Here is an 18155-nt window from a genome sequence, read left to right as displayed (position 1 = left end):
AGGATTCGTACCCAGGTTTTCACATGTTTAACTTCACCCACATATCATGCTAGTCTCATCCAGCATTCATAGCTACCTACGAAAAATAATGAACCGTAATTTGCAGGTATCCCTAGAAATAATTACTTTAAAGTACGGTGAGTGTGTAAGGAGGTGGACGGGTCAAACAAAGAGTGATCTGTTCGTTCCCCACGTGAAATGAAAAGTCAATGTTGATTTATTTGTCAACTTGCATCCTTCAATAACGGCACTTCTTTAATATTTGAACCCGAACAACGATCTACTCCTCAACCTAACCAAGTAGTTCTGGTGCCTTTACCTAACTAAGTTGTTTCCTGTGAAAACAGAATTTTACTTTGAATTGACTGAATGATTGTAACAATGGAAATTGACTTGTGTTGCTTGCTTTCGTAGGAATACGCACAAAACATGAGGAGTACCGGATGGACAGCGACACTTTCTCTTAACCAGAATCTATAGTTTTGCATTGGTATTCAGGGTCAGTCCTTCTGTTTTGCTATCGGCTCATAGTTTAGTTTAGTTTAGTTTTCTGTGTTAAAAGATACTGTTTCAAATGCCTTCACACAGGCTTTGTTATCACAGAAACACAGGGACACAATGTTACTTGCACAAAGTATTTTTTTCACATCTAGTTTTCACAGTCGAGCTGTTAGCAAGAGAGTTTTAACAAACTAATTGTTGGGGTGTGTGTGTGTGTGTGTGTGTGTGTGTGTGTGTGTGTGTGTGTGTGTGTGTGTGTGTGTGTGTGTGTGTGTGTGTGTGTGTGTTTGAGACAATGAGTGGGCATGCTAACGAGACAATCAACTGGACTGAAAACAGGTGTGCCACTTGACACAGTAGGTGAGAACCAACTTAGCCCTCCAAACCCCATCACACGTGTCATAAGCACTTTAGCAATCCCATTGAGTTTCAGGATTTAAAATCCTAAAAAATGATTGCCCATCCAATTCATTGGCCAAGCACAATCACACATATCCTTTTCTTGACGTATGGCATTTTGGATTTATTTCAAATTATATAACCTTTTTAATTTCTTGCGGTCTATTTCTTGCTCATGTCTAACCTTTAAAATGTGATATAATCTGTCTCACACTGCTGGTTCTCCATGGTCGAGTCAAGCCAGGTGTGACAATTACATGACATAAAAGTTGCTGTGAAATTAACTTCTGACAATGCTGCAACCTCGGGCTTTTCTTCAAGTTTTTTAATATACTATTTATATTTGATCCACTGTGAGCCCAATACTGGGAGAATTAAAATCAAACATTATGCTAGATTGTAGTAGGTAGCATTTCTACCTTGCCATATTTATTTGTATCCAAGTGCTGTTGTGCTATCTCGATCAGTGTGTATGAGTCCTTGCATTGATTCTTTCAAGCACAGGCTTCTGGAGTGTTCACAACATCTCCTTCCACAGCTACAACAACACATATGCATGGAGGGGATGAAGGTCTTCACATGTCCTTCTATTGTCATTGTATAATGTTTGCTTTGGAAACCCCCTGAAGTTGTCGGTTGCCTGGGTCGTATCTGCACCAGTGTCGCCAAGACAACCTCCTGTGAGCTTGGCGAGAACAGTGACAGTGATTCATAAGAGCTCAAACAGCAGATGATTCGATCATTTCCTCACCTGACTGAGGCTGCAACTGTGGATTACTTTTTAATTGATGACCAGAAGCTACAAAACGGATCAAGCTTCATATTAATGTCGTTGTCGTGAAAAAACCAGCAGCAGCTACAGAGACGGTTTCTTCTTCTTCTTCTTCTTCCAGCTTGCTCCATTGTACCACTGACTCTTTCGTAGAGCATTTCTGGCCTCATGCCAGTAGTATCTTCACACTCCAAGTGCGCAATTAATACTGCCGTCTCTCTGAGCCCGTAACATGACAGCTATGGTACAGTGACACCCTTGAGTCTGCATTAGTTTAAATGACACCCTCTAGAGATTTACACTCTTGGAATCTCATCTCAGCACGTTAAAACAAGATTAACAAACTCTTGTGCATTTGCATCCACTCTGTCTCTGTGTTACCTGCACCCTTAAGTTGTGATTGGTGCCAGTGCCAGGCTAGCTGGTGGCATTTATTTGCTTGCATGGTATTTCTGGAAAGCTCTGAGAAGAGAGGAAGTTCAATCACTCTGCATGTGGGCTTACCTTGTGGCCTTTTCGGCGCTGCTTTGAATGAGCAAAAAAAAACAAACAAGATTGAGCTTTCCATCAGCAGCGCAACGCAATCCTTGGGCTCTTAAATCTCTCAAAGCTGCGTCAGAGCATGCATGTGTAGCCAGCATCACGTAGACAGGCAGGATATATAACTGACTATTGAAATGGATGCTTCTTTAATGGGTTAAGATGAGTGCATCTCCAATTATGGACATTGGACCAAAAATGACAGGTGTATTTAAAGTTGTTTCCCCTATAAATTGGCATTGAATATCAGGAAAACAGTGTGAATACAGCAGCGTGTAATAGGTAGAAGATCCAAGAAGGTTTTGGACTGTAACATAGTATTATCCTGACATTGGCCTCAATTTAGCTCAGTCAGTTTACAATGTCCACCCAAGCTACTGAAATATACTTTTTTGTGCCATCAGTTCATGAGCTGGGAGTGAGAACTGAATGGCGCAGTAGGTAAAGCACAGGATATGTGGATACATCTACTTAAAATAAACTCTTTTGAATTAAACATATGTTCATTGAATCACATGGGTATTTTGATGAGAAAAGTGTGGAAATTGAATTCAATCTTATGTTCCAAACTCCTGCAAAAGTCTGATTTCGGTGAGCTGGGAGGCATGAATCCATATTATGTGGGAGTCGTAGGTGCAGAGACTGCTATGTGATGGAAAGTTTCTTTATTCTCATAGCACAGGCATGAACAAAACCTAAAATATCCTGAGGAAAAAAATTATTGACATCCGTTTCCTTTAGATTAGGCTCCAAACGCGGTAGTCTTGGTCGATCAACAAGGCAGCCTACATGCTCTCCCATCTGCTGTGCTTCAGCTTCACACACAGGATCGGATCACATCCTCTCCACCAGTTTTTTTCTCACCCTCACTCACAATACTTCCTTCCGTTGCTGGAACAGGAGAGCACCAATATGTCCTTCCTCCAAACTTAAAATATTGATCTAATACCATTAGGCCTTTTTTTTTTATATTTGCTCTATCAATACCTGACAGCAGGACTCTGTAGCAACTGGTGAAAGGTGAGGTTTATTGTCATATTTCCAAGGCCTGCTGACGGGGGATGAAATGCTAATATTGTGCAGCTATTGATCTCATCCGGCCACTCAAATGTGCAACACAGGAGGGAGCAGAAGAGCATGGCTATAAGTAAATGCAGATACAATGCGGTCATGCTCGCCATCTGAGTAAGATTAGAACATCTAGCTGCTATCTGATTGGAACGCTGCTTATCTTTCACACACACACAGGGTGAAACGCACTTATCCGTGATGCCGTGTACGCATACGCAAGTCCAATGAATGCACGACCCGTGGTCTCTTTTCTTTCTGCTAATTATTTGAGCCTCATTAAAATGTGCTGGATTACATAACTGCCCTGCAATTGTAGGCAACAATTCAAAGAGTGCATACTAATGTGTGACTTAATCATGCCCTCTTATTTGATTAAAAAACAAAGATAGAACACTTCAAAATAAAAAACACTTACCAAGAGAGACTATTCACATTGCCATTTAATTCAATTAATTATCTTTTAGCTGGACACAGTACATGTAAAACACGTATTGCTTGTCTGTACCGCAGCCATTTCTGCTGTAGTGTTCCTGTCTTGTCAGCCTTTTGCATAGCTGTTTTAGCATGACAAGAAAATCAGCTTCTTAAAATCTGGGTCTCCACATAATTACCACAGCCTGGCCAGTTAACTTGATTAATAATTGACTAGTTTAGCACCAGTCCTGTGGTTCATTTACGTAACCATTTGATGTCTGATATCCCCACAGAGGCCTTTGTGGAATTGGCATGGCAAAATAAAAAAAAAGAAAATGGCTGTTCCATCTTGTATCTCTGTATTAGTTTGAACCGATGTGGCAACAGTTAACAGTCAAACGGCCAGTTGACTGTGTTGCTTCGTTTAAAATGTCCCACAACTTTGCATGCATGTGTGCAGATTATCTCTTATCTAGTGACCTAGTTTGGCTACTGACCTTTTACAGCCATATTCAAATATTGAGAAAAGAAGATGCTTCACACTGACGCTGCAAATCGCGTACTTGTAGTAAATAATGCCCTTACAAAGTACGCACTGTTGCATGCAGTGTGCATTCTAGTTAGACATACTACATCTCATAGCTTAATAACATTACACCTTGTACTTTGACCCTCTTACTCATATATCCGCTGTGCAGAGGATTGTGGGTCAGAAAAGCATGCTGGCTTGCACACTGCAAAATGCAAATAGTTGCTGTAGAAAAAATCCTGTTATTTTGGGCATAATGCATTTGACATAGCCAACTATGTATTGGGACATACTAAAGCTTTTTCCGGTATACTAAATATTTGGTAATATTTGATTGGAACGCCATACATTACCAGGCAGTCAATAATAAAGGCAGTAGCCTACTGTGTCTCAGGAGTGGAAGTAACGAAACATACTCTTTAATAATAATAATAATAATAATAATACATTTTATTTATAGAGCGCTTTTCAGAGTACTCAAAGACGCTTTACAGACATTCAAAAACAGCATATAAAAAGCTACACACTAAAAACTTAAAACTTAAAACACACAGCATTAGTCAGACATTAAAAGCAGTTTTGAAGAGGTGAGTTTTGATTTCTGATTTGAACATTGAAAGGTTTCCAGAGGGAGGGGGCAGCTATGGAGAAGGCTCTGTCGCCCCATGTCTGGTGCTTGGTCCTGACTGGCAGAGATAGCAGGTTGGCATCAGAGGAGCGGAGCCGACGGGACGGAGTGTGGTGATGGAGCAGGTCGGTGAGGTAGGATGGGGGGCCTGATTACGGAGGGCTTTGTGGGTGAGAAGCAGGACTTTGTATTGGATCCGTTGTGGGACGGGGAAAGCCAGTGGAGTTTCTGAAGCGGGAGAGGGTGAGCAGACGAGCAGCAGAGTTCTGGATGTATTGGAGTTTATTTAGGACATCAGTGTGTGAATGGGTGAATGATATGTAATATACTACTTCCTGTAAGTCGCTTTGGATAAAAGCGTCTGCTAAATGACCGTAATGTAATGTAATGTAACTTTGGTTGATGTGCCACAAAGAATGCTGTTGCAGTTTAGGCCTGCTTAACACCATATTTTTTCAAATATATTTCAGTATTTCAATCAGTCATTTTATTTTTCCAAGTCACATCCTTTACACAATACAAACAGTCAGATGAAAAAGTCAATATAAACTGATCAAAAGAAAGGAGCCCGGCCTGCAGCAGAGTAAACCAGTCACATCCTTTACACAATACAAACAGTCAGATGAAAAAGTCAATATAAACTGAATGGATCAAAAGAAAGGAGCCCGGCCTGCAGCAGAGAAGAAGCTTCTGAGCTCTGGGTAAACCAGTCTATGATGTAGACTGGTAGACTGGTGTAGAGGTGTAGACTGGTGTAGAGGTGTGGCTGTGGTGTAGTGGAGAGCAAGGTAGTTCTCCAATCAGAGGGTCGGTGGTTCGATACCCGGCTTCGGCAGTCGATGTGTCCTTGGGCAAGACACTTAACCCCAAGTTGCTCCCGAAGGCTTGCCATCGGTGTGGACTGGATGTTGCATGAATGTTAGTTAGAGTCTGATGGTGGCACCTTGCATGGTAGCCTGTCATCAGTGTGTGAATGGGTGAATGATATGTAATATACTACTGATTGTAAGTCGCTTTGGATAAAAGCGTCTGCTAAATGACTGTAATGTAATGTAGAGGTGTAGAGGTGTAGACTGGTTTAGAGGTGCATTAAACTGTGCCTCAGGTGTGCCAGTTTGTAAACAGCAGTGTACAATCAGGTAGATGTCTCCATGGTTTCAGGTCAGCATTGGTACAAAAGCAGCTTCCTAATCTCCATGAATCACTGGCATGCACAAACCCAGTGGGCACGCTGAGTGACACAAATCAAACACACCCACGTGGTTTCTGCGTGACCAACAAGTGGCGGGCTGCATCGAGCCGACATCATAAATACTGAAGGGCTTCTGCTGGTTGCATGCAGCTCGTGACTGTCACGTGCGCACGTCACGGTGTGTTTGACAACTTTGACGCGTGCGCGGTAATGTGTCAGCCGCAGGTGAGTTTGTTGTTTACGCATGAAGCTGTAAACGCGTCTGGATTCCACCGTTAACTCGTATTAGGTCTGTCATCTCGTCTGGTCAGTTCTCGCGAGACGTGGTCGAGGAGGACAGGTGTATAATTGACCATGCAGCTGTAAGGCACAGGCTGATCTAAATGTCTATTGTTGGTTTGGACGTGGAGCTTTGTGGTGATGTGTAAGCTGAATGTTGATATGTTTGTGTCCTAAATGTTTTTTTTGTTTTTTTTTATTATTATTTGACATGTCAATCATATTACATAACCATCATGGCAGATATTTGTTTTTGTATTTCTGATTGAATTAGCTCGCCTTTGATCATGGAGTTTGTTTACTTGCCTCAGTTGGAAAATGACAGCAGTATGTTGCTGTGGATGGAAATGCAGTTTGTGTGTATATTCCCTCAGCCCACTACAGGAGACAGGAGAGCCTGCAAAATATCAATAGCCTGCAAAATATCAATAGACTACAGAATATGAACCTGTCATGAACCAGATGGATAAATCAGCAAGACCATGAAAAAAAAAAATCCATAGAAAATATAACCCCATCAGCGAGTTGTCCTTTGGTTTGTGTGTCAACCAGAGTCTACGAGTTCTGTTGAAGAACACGAGTTTGTTTTTCATGGCATTGGTCTTGTTAGTGATTTTTTTTTTTTTTTTTTTTTGTGTCTTTACTTTCTATTGTTGTAGATGCTGAACAGCTTTGTTGGTTAACAGATTTCCATCATGAGAATGCAAGACTCAGAGCTCATCTGTGAAGCAGATGAATTCCACCAGTGCTGCTGCTTTATTGTAGGAAATTAATTTACACATTCCAAGCAAAACCGTGTCACTCAAAAGACTTCCTTCATTTCTGCATTTCTCGCCTTCCCGTCTCTTCTCTCCATCGCTTTCATAATTCTAAAGCGGGGTAAAGCTGATTCTGAATAGCATAATTTAATCAACACCAAGATGAAAAACCTGTCTGCTAAATGGAAAACTGTGTGTGCTTGACCTGCTCCTGTCCACAACGTGACTGTAAGCTGATCAGAAGGAGGCAGTAGTGTGTGTGTGTGTGTGTGTGTGTGTGTGTGTGTGTGTGTGTGTGTGTGTGTGTGTGTGTGTGTGTGTGTGTGTGTGTGTGTGTGTGTGTGTGTGTGTGTGTGTGTGTGTGTGTGTGTGTGTGTGTGTGTGACTTAGTCTAATGGCATGGTGATGAGGCTACCTGTGATATGTAGTTACGTCACTAAGACGTAATGGTCTCCACTGACAGGGTTCTGACGAGCTCTAAACTCAATGTGTACATTTTTTCACACTGGTGTCCATTGCACCGGAGCTCTAATTCCACAATATTGTAAATGAGATTCAAAAAAAAAAAGAAAAAAAAAATGACATGACAAAAATTCCCAGTGCAATGAATAAATCATACACTCCTCATTATATTGAATATTTACTGTGAAACTGTGCACGGCTGGATAGTCCCTGAAAGTTTTATATTCAGTTTTTTTACATTTCCAAGAAGTGAGATGAAAAACCTCCAGCTTCAAAATTGCTACCAGAGGCAAAAACACTTTGGAGTGAACTGTGGGAAATAAACAGGAATTGTCTCTGAATTATTTTTTAATAAAGCTACACTCCATCTTTCCGTGCTTGCTCAGTTGCTTTTTTATCAAGTATGGCTGTATGCATATTGCATGTCGTGTGTGTGTGTGTGTGATACATGATGAAACGCATTGGAGCACATCTCTGCATGGACTTGGCATCTTAGCAGCAAGAGCGTCAATGTACTGTACTTTCAACACGGCACACTCTGACCCACATATGCCACTCATTAGCCTGTAGCTGAACTACAAACACATACAACGCTGCACCAACAGGTGATCTAGATCTACGCAGTAATGTCATGTTTCAAGTGTTTGAGTTTAGCCGTCAGAAATATATTTTTATTAGCGTTTGAAGTGTGAAGAGAGAGACTACCAGAGATGCTAATAAGTGTTTGCCTCTCAAAGCAGATCTGTAATGAAACCCTCGGATTGTGCTCCTTGTTGATTGATGTATTCGCAGTGTCTCTGTAACGGTAACCCGAGTGCGAGAATTGATGGATTGCTTTTTTTTTTTCCCGTGTGGAAAAATAGCCCATGTATTGCGTTTTTTCCTGAGATTTATGTCACCTCATTTCTGGAGATGCGGGAGAATCCAATTTATGCCTGTCTCGGTTGAGTTCTATTTATCCTTTCTTCACCTGACATCCACAGAATGACTGAAGTAAAAAAAGTGGAGAGCATGAGGTAGTCATTAACCTCGGTGCCATTTCTAATTCAGAAAAAGGTGTTTTGTGTTTGCCGAGCAAAACAGTTATTTGCACAAGTTGAAAAGCAGTATTCACATAGATGAAGGGCCCATGACCTTTCTTTTTTTTCAGGATATCACTATTGAAAAATGTGATATTCCACTCCGTCATCAAGTGAACAAACAAATCGCCATTTGTCTTTTTACTCTCACAATTTGTTTATTTGTTTATTTTATTTGCACAATTGAAAAATATAAACAGAACATAACATGGATAAATAATATTACAGTGCGGGAAGAGGCAGAAAGCCCACTGGGCTTATTTGAAGCCTCCACCTATATAATATTAAAAAAAAACACAATACTATAATGAATACAAAAAGAATATACATATGGTATCAAATATGTTAAAACAAGATATGATTTATAATAACAATACATTATAAACAACAAGAAAGAAAGAAAGAAAGAAAGAAAGAAAGAAAGAAAGAAAGAAAGAAAGAAAGAAAGAAAGAAAGAAAGAAAAAATGAGATATATTGATATATTTCTCTTTGTCTGATCCCCTTTCCAGATGTGCGGTGTCCATCGAGACACTGGATGTCCCGTGGCCACTCCTATGAGGAGCCAACTGTGAGGAACCCGAAGTACTGCGTGGTTGGTGACTGTCAGATGCTGCTTCTGAGCGAGGAGGTGGTGAGATCAGTCAGCACTATCTCTCGTCTGTCACGTCCCTCTGTGTCGCTATTGTGCTTCTCGTCTGTTCATGTTTTTCTTTTCTTTTTTTTTTTTTCTTCTTGTCCCTGTCAATTTCATTTTATTTGTTTCAGCTTTTAAGCTCTTTCCCACCCACCCATTTCTCCACATAGTTGAGCATTTACCTTCTTAAACAACATCTTAAGGGGATATACCTCAGGCAAAAGCATGTTTATTTATGCACTGGGCATTTTTTGTGAGTTTGGGATATTTTGCTTCCATAACAGGTCTTCTTTCAGACTAATGGGAAGAAAACATCCGAAATACACATTTAAGTTTTTATTTACTACTCTGTCTATTTGCGTCTTAAGGTTTCTCCAAAAATCATCAAAAGTCTGCATTAAATAAAGCCTCACTTGCATATTTAAACAAAGAATTTCATAAAACTTGTATTTACAAAAACGTTGTATTGTTAGTAATCAACTGGAGAAGTTTAATGATGACATCTATTCCTTAAAATTTTACCCCATTCACCTGACGTTTTTCCTCTTAAATTCATGTCAAAATTACTTCTGACTCAAACTAATAATGATATAATGATAATAATTATAGGTTGAGCGTTAAATCCACCAGCCACTATTAGCCCATTGTGGGTATATTAGTATCGGTATGTGTCTGTTGATAAGTGACAAGCAGTTGCAGGACAGAAATTCAAAACCAGGTTTGAAGTCATTTAAAAACACTGTCACCAATACATATTTGTCAAACATAGAGTATTATTTTAACACTGTAAAATCTTACACTCTTTATGCATCTTGTTCACAATTCTTAACAAAAAAATCTTTGTTTATGTTCTGTTTAAAAAAGAATAATTATTGTTATTATTATTATTATTATTATTATTATTATTATTATTATTATTATTATTATTATATATTTGAAACTCCCAAATATTAAAAAACGATAAAGGCCTTTAAACTGCAGCCAGTCTGGCTATAGTTATAATAACTAAGGACGAACAAAAAGTGAATTCTGTTTTGTGTGAGAATCTCCATTCAGATTCATCCCACAGTGGAGACCACCTGTAGCAAGGTTGGACAGAGCACGCTGAGTCTGGCTCTCTGTCTGGAAACTAATCAGGAGTCGGCGAGGTTATCCAAACCACATTTTGCAGTCTGCAATATCCCGACCTTGTTCAATAACTTTGTATGAACTCATTTTCAAAGCATCCTTTTACCCTTTAGCTGCAGTACACAGGTGTTTTATCCTGTTGTGGCTTGTTAGGTGTCTACTCAAGACTGACTAAATGCTGTGATTAGGCAATATATTACACTATAAATAAATAACTATATTAAATGTTACTGAGATATATATATATATATATATATATATATATATATATATATATATATATATATATATATATATATATATATATATATTGCATTAAGCTAAACGTATGCAAACGTGAATAAACTACACACAAAAATAAGATAAAATGAATGTCAAAAATCAGTTCAAAGCAATAAGGCATAAGAATATTCATTACAAAACTAAACAGTCCTCAATTATAAATAAAACATTTTAATAACAAATTGTTAATCAAATTGGAATGTGTAGATTTATAAGAAAAAATAACTATAGTATCACAATTAGATTCAGCTAAAACTTGAATAGCTCTTGTCTGTTGTACAAAAAAGAAAAAAATAATAGCAGAACATTTTCCCTCATACAGACTGTACTTGATATATCCCTCACTGTCCTGTCAGTTCAAAGGGACGACTTACACAAGGCGACCAAACTAGGAATCATTTCTTTCATACTTCTGCCCAACTTTAACCCAATCCCATGAATGTCATTGAGAGCTTCTTATCTCAAAGTTTCTGTCCTGCCGTGGGGGCCAATACCTCATGCACATTAGCATCAGTGGTTGAGCCGGGCCAATAGCATGCATGAATAGCACAAGAGTAATATTCAATATTCCATTGCAAAAGTAATTTCTTTTAACTAATGCCACTATCTGAGAACCATCAGCAGCAAATTTAATTAAAGCCGCTTTTGGGAATTCTCCAACTCTCTTCTTAGCACAGCAGCAGTAACAGAACACTGTTCTAAGAGAATATAGAAGCTTGTGCAAGAACAGTTAAAGGGGAACGCTGGTATTTTTCAACCTGGCCCTTATTTATTCCACGTTGAGGACAGCAATTTTTGAAAATGGTCCAGTAGTGAGGGAGAACGCTGCAGACGGCAGCAGCTTAACAGGATGAAATGTAATCTTATCAGGCATTACATCGTCCAAAAATTGCTTGTTTGTGTCTCCGACGGACTTAGATTTTTATTATAAGTGTCTGACAACATTTTGGAAAGGATCATTCAGAGAAATGAAATAGATTTTCATTTTTTTCCCCCATTCTTTCTATTATTGTGTGTCACGCTTGAAAACTTCTTGTTTCGAAATATCGTGTCGCATCCATATAGCTAAAATTAGCTAAATATTCAGCCATGACTCTGAAAATCCTCTAGATAGCACCAAGCTACCCTTTCTGTACAACACAACAAACACTGACAACAACGGCAGCAAGTCACATGGCTCAATAGGAAAAACGTTTTATTTCACCGGAGGGTTCTTTCCATAGCGTTTTCTGACATTTTTCTCCCTCAATACTGGATGAATTTCAAAAATTGTTGTCCCTATTATTAGTCTTGTAAAATTGTGTTTTTTCCTGTTTTTTTTGCTGAAAAATACCAAAGTTACCTTTTTAAATTTGGGAAATGGCAAATGGACACGACTCCACTGTTTCAAATGAACAAAAGCACCCAGAGAAGGCATAAGTACTGGACAATCCAAACCTACGTACCAACATGACGGCTGCAACTGGGGAGAAAAGTGTGGCTTCAGTTTCTCTCATTTCCTGGAAGTGCTAAGTTATGCCATGCTGAAATAGAGCAATAATTGCAAGGGAGGGCTTATTTGAATTGACCCATTGGCAGCCTTCCCGCTATACAGTGCTTTTTGTTTCGCAGCAGCAGAAGAACAACAGCTTTTAAATGCATCACTCAAGAGACCCGGACTCTGAAAGGTCACCTGTAATGCTGCTGGATTTCTGCGATGTCAGCAAATTGCAGGTCAAAACCGTGATAGAGTTTTATAACGGTTTGCTCCCGATGAAGGCGTGCTGACATGATTTAGACAGCTGAACATTTTCTTTAAGTAGAATGGGTCAGAGCATCAACTGCTACGAACTAGCAAACCGCAAACATCATACAGTGGAGGTCAAACATTTACGTGCCCTTTTGGGGGGTAATGTTTTTCATGAAAGTATTAGGTTTTCAGTTATTTCAGCAACTCTTCATTCCATTACAGAAGGATTGGACATGTGCTTGGCCACAAAGTGATTTGATTTGATTCATATAAGACATATAGCTTACTTCTTAAATGTTCCTCCTTCTGGTTATTTATGATGCCACACTGGCACAGTAATAATTCAGAAGAAGCATTTTCCATCCTAGGGAGAAATACAATGCAACAAAAAACACATAAAGATGCTTAAATTATTCAAATTTAGCCACAAATTAAAAATGAGAATAGTTTGAACTTTGCCCTTTGGCTTTTATGTATGAAGCTGACACAATCATTTGGTAGGTGCAATATACAGGATTCAGAGCATTAATATAGGAGTAAGCCAAAATTTGCATCCACCGCTCTGCCAAGCATTCGTACGCCGATTACAACAGCTAACGCTCTGTCAGCATTTCTGCCTTAGCTTGCACTGTTGGTGCTGTGACCACCGTTAGTTGAGAGCCACCGGGTCAGAAGTTGCCATATTGAGAGTCAATAGAAATGCTCAATATCTCCATTAAAGCACCTTTAATGGAGAGTAAAGGTATATTTGTAAGTGCGGCATATTTAAATCTTCATAGATTAAATATTTACAGCTGCTACGCTGAATTTAAATTTTGTGAAGGTTTTGGCGGTCCCTGTGGACAAAAGCGGTAGTGTTTCAGGTCATCAGAGTCCGATTTGAAAACCACTCATTTTACTGCAGCAGTGTCGACAGTCTGGCCCACTGTCTTTAATGTCCCAGTGAGAAGCAAGTTAGAGCGTCTTTAGCTTCTGTAACAAGAAGGATTTCAATCAAATCTTTTGCATTTGATTGGTCTGCTAAAAAGTGGGCGGGCTTAGAATGTAGCAACATCATCATATGGTGCTTCACGCACCTCCCTTGTTGCTAAAAGTTGCAGATTGATTGATGGATTGCTGTAATGGCAATATTGTTTGAAAGTGGTTAATAATAGCTTACATAAGCACACGTCATATTTAGTTTTACAGGAAAAAAGATGGATTTTGATATAAAAATACAAAGATTTTTTTTCTTTTGTTAATTCCTTTATGATATTTCTAATAGGTGCACAATATGACCAGCAATTTAATCTAAATTACTTTAAAATATACTTTTTTTAAATCTCGACTTTAATGAGTGGAAATTTGGCTTTTATATTCCTCTGTTCCATACCACTTAAAGAAAACACTAGAGTGAACGAATCAAAGTGTATGGCAAGAGTTTAAGAGTTTCTTCAGATAAGTTTTTATTGATTGTTTGCTGTGAAGAGGATTTAGGAACACAGTAATCTTTTTCTTTATTCCTTTGTTTTGACTTTTAGTTTTATTTATTGTCTGTTCTTCTGTCTTTAATAACTTTTTGGTTTGTTTTACTGTCTTTCTTTATTCATTTCTTGTCTCTGTTTCTCCTTGGTTCTGTTGTGTTCTGAGACATGATGAAAAACATAGAACTGAAGCACAGTTCTCACGGAACAACTGATGCTTATATTGTCATTTGTAACAGAATGTTTGCTTGATGAATGGTTTTGGCCTTGTTTGCCAAAGGCGATCAGGCCCTTAGCTATTTGTACCGCCAACGTGGCGTTTCCCTAATCGCAAGACAAATGATGCTTCCACAAACGCAAAGAGAGCCAAAGAGGAGGAAATTCAGAGACTGAATGCAAAAACTCTGCAGGAATGGAGAACAATCTCAACATTCAGCCAGTGTGTCGTATATCTTGAGGGCAGCAATATGAAGGCAATAAAACTGAGAGAAAGGCTCAATTCCAGAGGGGTTTCCAGAGTTTGGACTTTTCTCTTTTTCACTTTCAGTTGATTGTGAAGCCTTCAGTTGTTCCTCAGACCCATGAAGGACACTGTGTGTAAACTCAGAACAAGTCCAGCTCATTACTCTCATCTACATTTCTAAAGCTGCACATGCCTGCCAGTAGAGGGGGCTCATGATTGAAGACAAACAACCTTTTTTTTTTTTTTTTTTTTTTTTTTTTTTATGTTTAAATTCCTACTGAATTGAGAGTACTTGAAGGCAATTCAAGTGGGCTCTGCCATTTGCTTATCTGTTGTGATCAAATCAGTGCTTACGTCCATGGAAAAAGCAATTGTCCTAATTGAGGCAGCAGAGAGTGAAGCGATACATCACTGCCTCCTGAAATATTTCATCAGCCAGCCCTTTCACAATAAATTAGGGAAATTAGTTTATCTCGGCAGAACGATTGTAATTGAAGGTTTTAAACCTATTGCCCTTTTGACTTTCTTAACTTTTTAGGTGTCTCTTCCTCCATTAGTTTTGTAGGCATCCAAGTAGAGGTAAGGTAATAATCATACTACAAATAAACATTAGCTTAATTACTGAGTTTAAAAAAAAAAAACATGTTTTTACTGATAAATTATTATTTTAAAGCCACAGACTATACTCCTATCCCTGATCAAGACCAGTTTCCCTAGAAGACAGATTCCCTGACCAGACTTTTGGAACTTGAGTCCCACTGCTGATTGTTAAAGAAATTCAGAGGACCACCTTCCCAAATAAATGAAAAAAATTATAATAACCTGACATAAAAAAAGAGAAAAATTCAGCCAAATTCAGCTGAAATTACCAAAACCAATACTCTGCTTACCCTCATCTATCACTGCCTGATATAATGAAACCAGATTTCATTTATTCAGGGTCATATTTCCACACGGTATGCCTTGGAGCTTTTATTGGCTCAGGGTTTGTCTCCTAGAGATAGATTTTGCTTTCAAAAAACTATCCATTTTATATCACTTTATCCAAGGGAACGTTAGTTAGCTAGCAGTGGCAGCAGAAAACATTTTTCTTTACCTAATGAAGTGTCGTGATTGACGTGGTGATATCTAAACCTAACTTGTCATTGAGATTTTGCTTTGTTTGAATTAGTTTATTTTTATTTACGTGAATTCTTGAGCAAATTTAAAATAAAAAAAATAACAAGCTTTGTGAATGATCAAAACACTGTGTCTTTTTAATTCAATCCAACCGTTTGGCGTTACCTCTGGGGCCCACCAAGCGGCGTTCCGAGGGCCCCTCCAGTTGGCCCCGGGCCCGTTGGTTGAGAATAACTGCTTTCTCCCAGACCGAATTGTTGCAGTGAATATTGGGACTCAAATTACAGCTCATATTTGCTGATTCATTGTGGCTCAGACCACCAGACACTGTCTGTACGTCAGAAGTGGTGTCAGTGAGAGCTGTCATCAAGCCCTGAGTCCCATGAGGCGAGTAAAGAGGTGACAAGCAGAGAGCATCAACGAGACACGGAGAGATAAACAGACGGACGAGGAAAAGGAGGGAGAGAGAGAGAGAGAGAGAGAGGGGAGAGGTGTGAGGATGTTCGATAAGCCATTATCACTCCTTTTTTTTGGAGGACAGAAGGCCATGCTGCTTTCAACCTCCTCTTTCTCACCACGGCCGTCCTTTTTGTCTTTGTCTGTTTTAATCTATTAGAGCCAAACATGTGGTATGCGAGCTATAGGACGATACGGGCTGACACAGACTGATGTGCTGCTCATGCCTGCTTTGTTTTATCCACCGACTCCTCATTCATCAGGAGCTCTACGGCTATTATGCACTATTGGCCCAACGCAGCATTAAACATGGTGACCAGAATAACCACAACAACACAGATAAGGAGCCTCATTGTCACAGCCACCATTTTTTGTTTTGTTTTGTTTTGTTACTTTCATTCTTCTTCTCTACGCTATCTTTCTCTGTGTGCCCTCTTTTGTATCTGTGCCTTTTATTCGAGTTTACTCGGCCTTTTATCCGTCTTGAATTCCTAGCTCTGTGTCCTTGTCTCCTTCTTTCTCTCTCCCTCCGTCTCAGCAGATCCGTTCCTTGTTTTTGCAGGAGAGGCGCTCTGCGTCATGCAAGGGCCATCTTCTGCGACGCACCATCAGCGTTCCGGTGGAAACGCAGTTCCCAAAATTCCACAGCCAGCTGTCCACCGAGAGCGGTGAGTAGCCTGAGGACACACCTCTGCAGTAATCAGGATGCACACACACACACACACACACACACACACACACACACACACACACACACACACACACACACACACACACACACACACACACACACACACACACACATTACTCTCCTTAAAAGCATTTAATTAAATTACGCTGATTAATAACCTTGTAATCAAATACTTAACACTTGTTCAACATGATTATGTGCATATAAAGATCTAATTTATTATTAAGACTCAGGAGACTGAGGGGAAGTTGTTTCTTTTTTATGGTTTGGACTTTTAAAAGGCTGCTTAATATCTTCTTAAAGTCATTTGCAGATACTTGTTCTATACAAAGGTCAAATGTAACTCTAGTAAAGCACTTCTTTCTGCTCCTCAGTGACATAACCGGCCAAACACCCACGCTTGCATTACTCTCATGCCTGGGTGAGCCGTTTAAAATATCTGATTCTCTTTTCAATCTGCCGTACATCCACTAGATGGAGAGCTTGCTGCTTCGTAGCGCTTCACCGCTCTCATAACGCTTCATCCTCACCACCAAGACAGACACTGAGAATGTGTTTGTCTTTTTCAAACAGCAGATGGCATGTTGCACTTTCATTGCTTTTATGAAATTGTAATGCTTGTAATATCATACCAGTGGCGGAAGGAGTACTCAGATATTTTACTTTAGTAAAAGTAACAATACTACAATGTAAAAAGTCCTGCATTCAAACTCTTATTTAAGTAAAAATACCATTTTATTTGCATCAAAATTGACTTAAAGTGCCAGAAATAAAAATACTCACTATGCAGAATGGCCCATGTCCCAATCATATATATTGTATCACTCTATTTCTAATAATGAATGCATTAACGTGTCCATCACTTTAATGTTGCAGCTCGTAAATGTGGGGGTGATTTTAATAACCTTATATACTGCTGCAGCTTAACCTATAATTAAGAAGCATAAAGAGTAGATTTATATTATGTATTAGTAATCAAAATCTGCAAAGTAACTAAAGCTGTCCATTGCATTTAATGTAGGGGAGTGAAAAGTACTATATTTTTCTTTCAAACGTAGTGTACGTGGAGAGTATCATAGGATGGAAATACTCAAGGAAAGTATGAGTGCTTTAAAATTGTACTTAAATACAGTACTTGAGTAAATGTACTAAGTTACATTCCACCACTGTATAATAGCATTGCTTTTTTGAATGTGCCAGTATACATACTTACGTCTGCGTTTTTTTATGAAGCAGCTCAGTAGAAGCTGCTGAGGTCTGTGGATGTGTCTGTCTTTCAGGATGAGCACACATTCAAAATGAGACACTACGTGGTACTGAGGTTCGACATTAAAGTAATTGTATCCCAGAGTTACTGTTGCTGGGTTGTCAGCTGGCATGCAACCTAATATAACCCACCTTTAAATCAGTGTGCACATTGTGTGTTCTGTTCAAGTGCTTTTTCATGATGTCATTAAATGATTTAACAGCACAGAACATTAAGTTTAGGATGTATTAAGTTAAGTGTTTTCCTGAGGTGTTGGTGCCTCTATCTCTGAGACAGCATGAAGATTGTGTAATTTCTA

The 18155-nt window shown here is 39.1% G+C and overlaps 1 protein-coding gene across 1 annotated transcript; it reads left to right on the top strand.

The window, feature by feature from the left end:
* Positions 1 to 4993: 4993 nt before the first annotated feature.
* Positions 4994 to 16575, top strand: si:dkeyp-72a4.1 (uncharacterized protein LOC100148058 homolog). The gene is made up of 3 exons (XM_054613026.1): positions 4994 to 5024; positions 9135 to 9256; positions 16438 to 16575. The coding sequence occupies exons 1-3, from the start codon at positions 4994 to 4996 to the stop codon at positions 16573 to 16575; spliced, it is 291 nt and encodes a 96-aa protein (XP_054469001.1).
* Positions 16576 to 18155: the final 1580 nt, after the last annotated feature.

Source organism: Anoplopoma fimbria, chromosome 14 (assembly GCF_027596085.1).
Source record: "Anoplopoma fimbria isolate UVic2021 breed Golden Eagle Sablefish chromosome 14, Afim_UVic_2022, whole genome shotgun sequence".
Taxonomy (NCBI): Eukaryota; Metazoa; Chordata; class Actinopteri; order Perciformes; family Anoplopomatidae; genus Anoplopoma; species Anoplopoma fimbria.
The sequence above is the reverse complement of the archived record's forward strand: the minus strand, read 5'-3'. Positions and strand labels throughout refer to the sequence as shown.